The 10,000-nt window shown below is 46.4% G+C and overlaps 2 protein-coding genes across 3 annotated transcripts in view; one reads left to right on the top strand and one right to left on the bottom strand.

Moving 5' to 3' along the window:
- Positions 1-3,546, top strand: part of clrn1 (clarin 1) — a 3,581-nt gene extending 35 nt beyond the window's left edge. The window contains exons 1-3 of the mRNA XM_060075894.1: positions 1-767; positions 1,653-1,832; positions 2,269-3,546. The exon at positions 1-767 is cut by the window's left edge and continues 35 nt beyond it. Coding sequence (XP_059931877.1) covers positions 515-767; positions 1,653-1,832; positions 2,269-2,531 — 696 coding nt within the window. The 5' untranslated portion in view covers positions 1-514 and the 3' untranslated portion in view covers positions 2,532-3,546. The remainder of the gene's footprint in view (positions 768-1,652; positions 1,833-2,268) is intronic.
- A 235-nt stretch (positions 3,547-3,781) lies between these two features.
- On the bottom strand, positions 3,782-9,381 carry ilkap (integrin-linked kinase-associated serine/threonine phosphatase). 2 transcript variants are annotated; one of them, XM_060075878.1, is made up of 10 exons: positions 9,079-9,381; positions 8,342-8,449; positions 8,010-8,127; positions 7,149-7,255; positions 6,542-6,635; positions 5,956-6,043; positions 5,030-5,157; positions 4,453-4,572; positions 4,195-4,276; positions 3,782-4,081 (listed from the first exon to the last, which is right to left on the bottom strand). In XM_060075878.1, exons 1-10 carry the CDS (start codon positions 9,113-9,115, stop codon positions 3,956-3,958), a joined length of 1,008 nt encoding a protein of 335 aa, XP_059931861.1. In that variant the 5' UTR covers positions 9,116-9,381; the 3' UTR covers positions 3,782-3,955. The 2 variants fall into 2 exon arrangements, with proteins under 2 accessions (XP_059931861.1, XP_059931862.1); XM_060075879.1 differs by lacking the exon at positions 9,079-9,381 and having other exon boundaries at positions 8,355-8,449.
- Between the last annotated feature and the right edge of the window lie 619 nt (positions 9,382-10,000).

Below are 10,000 nucleotides of genomic sequence, written 5' to 3'. Positions count from 1 at the left end.
AAATGGTGTGAGGTTTGACGCACATTGTGGTAGATAATTGGCCTGTTGGTGTCGCTGTTTTACCAAAAATAACACGCGTCGGTGCGCTTGCGTGTGTGTGTGTGTGTGCGTGCATGTGTGTGTTTGTGTACGCGCGTGTGTGTGTGTGTTTGTGTGCGTGCTTGTGTGATCATCGAACCACACCATCTGATGAATTAAACCTCTATTCATCACAACAATTAAATAGAATTTTGTACGAAGCCTCTCTCCCCCTCCCCTCGTCGCCTCCGTCCCGCCGCTCCTGCCGTCTATTTATCACCTCACTCCTCCTCTCTATTAATTATTAAGGGGGCGTAACTTGGAGACGACAGTCGGCGGTAATCGAACCCTCGGCGTCCGGCCAGCCACCGCATTTCCCCCGGCCGCAGGGTCCACCTCTGAGGACGGTCGGTTATCTTTCCTCTTCTCTAGAGTTTAACGCGCGTCTCCATGGGTGCAGCTCAACTTCGTGGAGTAATAACGGTGTGACGTCAGCATGCCGAACCGACAGAAGAGGACGGTGTTTTGTGTGGCAGGTGCCCTGGGCTTCGTGTGCGTATTGACGGTGGCGGTGTCGCTGGGCCTCCCCCGGTGGCTGCACGGTACCGTGCTCTGCCACACAGGGGCCCAGCTGGTCAACGCGTCCGGAGCCGAGCTGGACAAGTTCCTGGGCCGGCTGAGCTACGGACTCTTCCAGGGGGAGAGGGTCAAGCAGTGCGGACTTGGCGGGAGACCCCTCCGCTTCTACTGTGAGTCAATAGTTAACATGTTGTCGATATGGTTATTACCGGTAAGTAACCACGGCTTGAATAGTGAAAGCCTTGTCATAACCTGTTCACGCCACGTGATAGGAAGCGACGATATGATAAAAGACACCTGGTCCATATTGTTGTTGTTTAGGTGTTTGGCAGTGCAGAGATAGATAAAAAATAAAGGAGCAGGGAAGGGTTAAAGACAGTACAAAAAAAGAGCAGGTAGGGGTAAAGACAGTATAGATACATGTCATGAAGGAGCAATAGGCACTACATTGTTGTTTATATTTTTTATCTTTTGGCCTCTTAGTTATAAAGTAGTTTTCTGTTTTAAATTAAAAAATTAAAAAACTGAATGAAAGCGTCTTCCAGTCTGAATTGTGATTATTGTTGATATCCTGTGGCTACCGACCGCCCGGGAACAGAAGACCTTTGTTGGGAAGACTCATTAAAGCCCAGTTGCTTCTGCTCCACCACACACACACACACACACACACACACACACACACACACACACACACACACACACACACAGACACACGCACACACACGTTTACGCACGCACCACACACACACACACACACACACACACACACACACACACACACACACACACACACACACACACACACACACACACACACACACATGCACACCATAATTTATGATCTATTCATTTGCTCGCTCCACTGGGTAAGGCGTCGTTTCAATTCAATCCAGATTTTGTTTAATTGCCATGGACTTACCAGCAGTACAGCAACAAGATGAGGCTTAGGGAGTAGGAATATAGATAGGAGCATGGGAAGGTGCAGCCATAGAAGGCCTGGGGCCAGTCCTCCCCCTTCTACCTACACATGACTCCCCCCCTCCCCCCCCCCCCAGTCTTCCCAGGTATGATCCATGTGATCCCATTGGGTCTCCACGTCACCGTGCTCTTCTTCTGCGGCGTCCTGGTGCTCTTCTCCTCGCTGGCCACCGGCTTCTTCTTCTTCAACGCCTTCGGGAGCCCCTATGAGACCCTGCAGGGCCCTCTTGGTCTCTACCTCTGGAGTGCTTCCTGCTGTAAGAATACCACTTCCTGCTGGGAGGCACTTCCTCACCCTGTTCCCAAACTAGTGGTGAACGACTGGAGGCTAGGCTAGTGATTACACACAGTAAGTAGTTACACACTTACTGTGTGTAACTACTTCTTGCTTAGCTACTTCCTGTTTATGTACATATGTAGCTACTTCCTGTGTGTGCAGGTGTGTAGCTACTTCCTGTGTGTGTGCAGGTGTGTAGCTACTTGTGTTTGCAGGTGTGTAGCTACTTCCTGTGTGTGTGTATGTGTGAAGCTACTTCCTGTGTGTGTGCAGGTGTGTAGCTACTTCCTGTGTGTGCGCAGGTGTGTAGCTACTTCATGTGTGTGCACGTGTGTAGCTATTTCCTGTGTGTGTGCAGGTGTGTAGCTACTTCCTGTGTGTGTGCAGGTGTGTAGCTACTTCCTGTGTGTGTGCAGGTGTGTGCAGCTGCCTGGTGATGATCCTGTTTGCTGCGGAGGTGAAGCTGAAGCACATGTCAAGACGGATCGCCAACTTCAACGAGGTCTTCGACTACACGACTTACAGTGAGACTTACGACGTCTCCTATTGGCTCTTCCTTCTCGTCTTCTTCCTTAACGCACTGAACTTCCTGTTAATCCGTGTGGCTGGGATTGACTTCCCCTTCCGGCAAAACAAGGAGTCGGAGGTAACCACCGGAGCGGCTGACCTCCTGTACTGACCGGCTGTAGGCCCGAAACATACAGAGCGGGAAATTCGCCTCATATTGTAGCGTGACACAAACCAGAATAAGAATTTAAGTATTAATTTATGTATTAAATGGGCTTCATTGTGCCTTCATGAACAGGCTGGTGAATGGAGACAGCAAAGTGGGTTGTAGAAGAGAGCGAATGACATGTAGCATCGGAGAAAAGGTGCGAATCGTACCTGGGTTGCTACAAGGCATATTGCTTCATGTTTACTGCATTAGCCTGTTTATATGGAGGTGTACTCAGGGTCCTGAGGTCTAGAAGGTTCTCTGATACAGATCTCCATCTCTAGAGCTTAGAACCGACAGGCAGAAAGTTGAATTACCTGTCGCCAGTTGACTCCGTTATGACCTCCGCTAGCTGGGAGTTTAAACAGCAATGATGTTGTTCATCACACCTAACGAAATGGTCACAACAAACTTAATTTAGAGAGCTCTTAATTCGAAGGAAGCAAAATGGACGTCACATCGCTGAACCGGAAGCCAATGTGGCTGCAGTCCACTAGACTATCTCTTCCTCCTCAATGTCAGGATTTTATGTCATGTAGACATATGTGGAACTAGATCAGTACTATGTTATGTAAGGTTTAGGATCAGTACTTTGGTTAGGATCACTACTTTGTTGTGTTAGTTAGGGTTAGGGTCAGGGTTCAGGTCAGTAATTAGTTTGTGTTAGGGTCAGTACTTGTTAAAGTTAGTTAGGGTCAGTACTTTGTAAGGTTAGTTAGGGTTAGGATCAAGGTTAGGGTCAGTACTTTATGGAATATTAGATAGGGATGGGATCAGGGTTAGTCTTTACTTTATCCTGTAACAGTCATGGATATTGGATAGTTGAGGTAGGTTCAAGTTCAGTACTTGGAATTGTTTTCAATGTTTATCCGTAGTTCATGTGTGCCATTTTTTTATGTCATTTTTTAAAAGATTCCGTACAGTAATGTTTTATCACGGTTTTATCCTTCAATAAAACAAAACAAAAGATCTGATAAAGTATTGTCTTCTTTCTTCTTGTCTTCCTGGTGAATGGCAATTCATAACAAGTACCTAATCCTAACCTGGCAACTTACCTGGCAAAGTAAGGTAAGTTACCTTACTTTGCCAACTTACCTGGCAATAAATGTCTTTATGTTGAAAGGGTAATCTCATCAGCCAATAGCAGCAGAGATTTATTGATCTCTTGCACCACAGTGGTGTGGTTAATAGTGACAAAGACAGAGTGGTCGAGCTTGTCGTACACACGTGGCTTTTATTCAAAACACATTCAGTCCCTCAAACACAAGAACATAGGATTACATAGTGGAGCTGTGAGGAAACACACTACCTGAAACACTTCAACTGAAACATTCCACAAACTGAGGTGACTGACTCGAACACGCCAGTTTGTGTGTGTTTGTGTGGCTTTAGAAGCCAATAGAAACCAGGATCACGGTCACGTTGTCAGCGCAGCCTCGCCTCACTGCCTCGCTGGCCAATCGCTGGCAAGCAGCTTCATATCGGCCCTCCTCATTGGTCCCTGAGCCATCCTCCTGGGAAGTAGAGAAATTCCTCATGTTTCGGCGAACGCGTGTGTGTGTGTAAGTGTGTGTGTGTAAGTGTGTATGTGTGTGCGGCGCGTACGTTTGCTTGTGTTTGTGTGTACCTGCAGCAGACTGAAGACATATTTAACAGCTTCCTCAGCAGTAAACACCTTAAAGAGTCCATCACAGGCTAGCAGGATAAACCTACGCAAACAAACTGGACATTTAGGCTGCAGGTAGAGCAGAGTGCACTGAGGCTGTTAATCCTGTGACGCCATGCAGATTTCTTACTTTGATATTTTTGCCATTATAATTCGAAAATACTATTAATATTTAATATTAATTATACAGTCGTACTATAGTCGTGTACAGATCCCTACCTGTCTGCGGAGGTGAGACTGCACCTCCGGAGGTCCGGGGTGGAGATGACTCCACAGCGTTTGTACTGACCGTCTCCTAGCGACCGAGAGACCTCCAGTATACCCAGGACCCTGCCCTCCCTGCGCGCAAACACACACACGCACACACAGGTGCGCACACACACTCACACACACACACACACACACACACACACACACACACACACACACACACACACACACACACACACACACACACACACACACACACACACAGTACAGTTAGATTATGCACAGTGGGGATACAGTACAGTGTGAGGCTGTTCAGTGTCATGCTGTACAGTGTTATAATGTACAGTGGGATAATGTATAGTGGGATATTGTACAATGTGATCATGTACAATGTCATCAAGTAGTGGGATAATGGACAGTGTGATACTGTACAGTGGGATACTGTAAAGTTGGAACATGTACAGTGTAATAATGTACAGTGTAATAATGTACAGTGTAATAATGTACAGTGTAATACTGTACAGTGTAATACTGTACAGTGTTATACTGTACAGTGCTTCATAGGGGGAGGAGGGGGGGCTGCTACCTGACGGTGCCTCCTGCTCTCTGGATTCTGATTCGCTCTTCGTAGAGGGTGGGGTTGTGTTCTCTACTCAGAGCCCGCGACACCACCCTCCGCTCCTCACCCTCCTCCTCCATCCGACACAACACCGCCTGCAGCATCGGGACATCCACAACAACACCGTCACAATAACACCATTACATTACCAGAACACCGTCACAATAACACCATTACATTACCAGAACACCGTCACAATAACACCATTACATCACCAGAACACCGTCACAATAACACCATTACATTACCAGAACACCGTCACAACAACACCGTCACAATAACACCATTACATTACCAGAACACCGTCACAACAACACCGTCACAATAACACCATTACATTACCACAACACCGTCACAATAACACCATTACATCACCAGAACACCGTCACAATAACACCATTACATTACCAGAACACCGTCACAATAACACCGTTACATTACCAGAACACCGTCACAATAACACCATTACATTACCACAACACCGTCACAATAACACCGTTACATTACCACAACACCGTCACAATAACACCATTACATCACCAGAACACCGTCACAATAACACCATTACATCATCACGACACCGTTACGTCACCACAACACCGTCACATCACCACAACACCGTCACATCACCACAACACCGTTACATCACCACAACACCGTCACATCACCACAACACCGTCACATCACCACAACACCGTCACATCACCACAACACCGTCACATCACCACAACACCATTATATCACCAAAACGTTGTCACAACAACACCATCACAGTATTCACAACACCATTAAACACTGTCACCAACAAAACCATCACATCACAACAACATTAAATAAAGACAACTGTCCCCAGAACCCGATCACATCACCACACCGCTGCCCTGCCTCCTCACCCTGCTGTCGCCCAGGTTGGCTATGTAGGCTGTGTTTTGGACCACCAGCAGACAGGTGGCGGTACAGCCATCTTTCCACACAGGCTTCCTGGAGGAGACGAAGAGGACACTTCAACACTACCATCACACTGGTCTCCCTGGAGGACAGGAAGAGAAGACTTCAACACTACCATCACACTGGTCCTCGAGCAGTACTACAGAGTACTGCTTCATACAATACTAATTTACTAAAGAATACTGCTTTATACAGAAATAATTTACTACAGAGTACTGCTTCATACAGAACTAATTTACTACAATGTAGTGCTTCCTAAATATGAGTATTGTATGAAGAAGTACTCTGTAGTGTACTGCTTCATACACTATTCATATACTACAGAGTACTGCTTCATAGAATACTCATCAATGAGAGACTGCTTTCAAAAAGACCTAATTGAAAAAGTTCAGCAGCAATAGACGCAAAGGAGACTGAATAACTATTTAGTCCACTAGGTTAATATGTATAGGTGAATACGGGTACAGAGTATAGGTGAATACGGGTACAGACTAGAGTATGGGTGAATACGGGTACAGAGTATATTCTTACTGGCTGGATGCTTTCTTGAGGAAGTCCTCGTCCGTCTGCCGGAAGGAATCCAGGAGACATTTCTTTATCAGTTTGTCCAGATTCTCAGAGCTCCCTGAAAGCAAGGAGAAAGTTCTCAATTAGATGACTAGTTTACTATTTGGCGGATGATTTTACCCAAAGACAAAGAAGTGGAGCCACACACACATTGTACAGTAGAGAAGGTCATTAAGGAGCAGGGAGGGGTTGTACAGTAGAGAAGGTCATTAAGGAGCAGGTAGGGGTTGTACAGTAGAGACAGGTCATTAAGGAGCAGGTAGGGGTTGTACAGTAGAGACAGGTCATTAAGGAGCAGGGAGGGGTTGTACAGTAGAGACAGGTCATTAGGGAGCAGGTAGGGGTTGTACGGTAGAGACAGGTCATTAAGGAGCAGGGAGGGGTTGTACAGTAGAGACAGGTCATTAGGGAGCAGGTAGGGGTTGTACGGTAGAGACAGGTCATTAAGGAGCAGGTAGGGGTTGTACAGTAGAGACAGGTCATTAGGGAGCAGGTAGGGGTTGTACGGTAGAGACAGGTCATTAAGGAGCAGGTAGGGGTTGTACGGTAGAGTAACTAGCAGAAGACGTACTGCGGGGGAACTTGCGAGCCAGGTTGAGGTGGAGGCTCTCCGCGGCGTAGCGTGACGCTCTAGCTCCTCCGTGGCCATCAAACACCGCGAAGTACGAGACGCCACAACTAACATGGACAACATTAACACTGCAGTTAAAACTAGGGTTATTGTTATGCTAATATACCAAGTTACATACAGTTGTTAAACTAATACTATTATTATTATTAGATTGGATACCTCAGCTCCACTAGCCTCAAGGTGGAGGCGTCTTTAGGAGGTTACAGTGTGTGTGTGTGGGGGAACCTACTCCTGCCACCAAGTTGAGGTTTCTTAAGGAGGTTAGGGTTGGAGTGTGTGTGTGTGTGTGTGTGTGTGTGTGTGTGTGTGTGTGTGTGTGTGTGTGTGTGTGTGTGTGTGTGTGTGTGTGTGTGTGTGTGTGTGTGTGTGTGTGTGTGTGTGTGTGGGAACTACTTGCCACTAGGTGGAGCTGTCTTCAGGAGTTTAGGGCTACACTGTGTGCGTGCGGTGTGTGGGGGAGTACCAACACCTGCCACTAGGTGGAGCTGTCTTGAGGTTAGGGTTACACTGTGTGTGCGTGTGTTTGTGTACGAACATACACCTGCCACTAGGTGGTGGTATTTTGAGGCGGTTACGTTACACTGTGTGCATATGTGTGTGTTTGTGTGTATGTGAGAACATACACTTGGCACTAGATGGAGGTGTCTTGAGGAGGTTACAGAGAGTGTGTGGGGGAACTTACACCTTCCACTAGGTGGAGGTGTCTTGAGGAGGTTAGGGTTACTGTGTGTGTGTGTGTGTGTGTGTGTGTGTGTGTGTGTGTGTGTGTGTGTGTGTGTGTGTGTGTGTGTGTGAACCTACACCTGGGTGGGTGGAGTGGTAAGATGCTCTGTCAGGTCAGGGAGGACAACATGAGCGTCCTGCATCTCATCCCTTTCCCCCTGCCTCGACCCTACGTAGCCCCTCAGCACCGGGACCCCTTGCGCGCGCACGCGCGCGCACACACACACACACACACACACACACACACACACACACACACACACACACACACACACACACACACACACACACACACACACACACACACACACACACACAGGGAAGAGTCAGACACACAGTAGTCTAGTTTGTAGGTGGTGTAGGAGTGGTGGTGTGACAAGGGAAGGAACATGTGATGGAAGATGGAAAACCTTTGTTACAAACTTTCTTCCTCTCCAGCTGGACCTCCTCCTCCTCCTCCTCCTCCTCCTCCTGGCGTCTCCTCTTTGCGTCTGGCCGAGTTGGGAGCTCTGTGGGCGCTACGGGACAATAAATATTTTATAGCATGAATAACTCACATAGAGATAGTTAATCATAAAGAGATGGTAAATAACTCTTTCACATAGATAGTTATTCAAAAAGAGAGTGAATAACTCATTCACATACTAGAGATAGTTAATAAAAAAAGAGGTTGTTAATAACAGATACACATTCAAGATAGTTAAGAATGAGGAGATTATGAACAACTAATTCACATTCCAGAGAGACAGTTCATAATAAAGAGATCTCGATTAACCAATTCACATTCTAACTAGATAGTACTGTATATACATAACCGATACAGGTTAAATTGATAGTTATGTATGTATAGATTGGATTGGATTGACTTTACTGTCATTGTGCAGAGTACAACGAAATGAGATTTTGTGACCAACCAGAAGTGCAAAAGAGCAGTAAAGTGCAGTTTGTACATGAATTATAAAGTATTAGAGCAGCATAGAGGTACAATAAAATAATGTAATAAAATAAATAGAGTACTATGGGTGGATACAGATAACTAACCCATACCAGGTAAACAACATAGTTATCTATAGATAACTCATCCATACAGGTTAAGTAGTTAGCAATATAATGATAACCAACCCATACAGTTTAACTAGGGTCTCACCACAGCTTGGCTCTGGAAGATCTTCAAATAGATCCATGTTATGGTACTGAAGGCTAGGCTAGCCGAGACGCTAGCTAGCCGAAAGCTAAATACTACTAGGCTAACTAACTGCTTCGTAAACAAACTGCTACGCTAGCGGTCTCACTGATAGACCACCAGTAGCCTAGCTGTCATTTGTATATTGTTGGAGCTCTAAGGCTCTATAACAGAACATAACATAGGCTTGACCTCCCAGGAGTTAGCGACGACCTCCCATTGGCTAACGAGCATGCTGCTTAACGTTGTTGTTTTTCCGGTTGAGTTTCTAGACTCAACCCCGCCCCTTGCGGCCGAATTGCAGACACCCGGAGATACCCTGTACCACGAGGACCCCCACTGCATAAACAGTCACATGTGTTTAAAATGTGTATGTGAATCATCTGTGTGTGTTTGCATGTGTGACCTCGCGTGTGTGTGTTTTTGTGTGTGTGTTTGTGTGCGTATGTGTATGTCTGTGTTTGTGTCCACGCACGTGCACGTGTGTGTGCGTGTGTGTGCTTGCATTTGTGTGTAAATTGTGTCTGTGCATGTGTGTTTGGGTGCGTGGGTATGTGTGTGCGTGTGTGTTTGTTTCTGTGTCAGTGTGTCTCCATGTGATTGTGTGTGTGTGTCTTTGTGTGTGTGTGTGTGTGTGTGTGTGTGTGTGTGTGTGTGTGTGTGTGTGTGTGTGTGTGTGTGTGTGTGTGTGTGTGTGTGCGTGTACGTGCGTGTGTGTGTGTCTCCATGTGTGTTAAAATCATATCTCACGTTGGCTCTGAGTTATCTGAGTTATCCGGCAGCTCTATCACATAGCTCAGCAGTGAGGTCATAGCTAAACATATAGCTGGCCTGCTGTACAAACAGCCTGGCAATTTAGTCTGTTTACCATAAAATGCCTCACGAT

Source organism: Gadus macrocephalus, chromosome 16 (genome assembly GCF_031168955.1).
Source record: "Gadus macrocephalus chromosome 16, ASM3116895v1".
NCBI classification, from domain to species: Eukaryota; Metazoa; Chordata; class Actinopteri; order Gadiformes; family Gadidae; genus Gadus; species Gadus macrocephalus.
The sequence above is the reverse complement of the archived record's forward strand: the minus strand, read 5'-3'. Positions and strand labels throughout refer to the sequence as shown.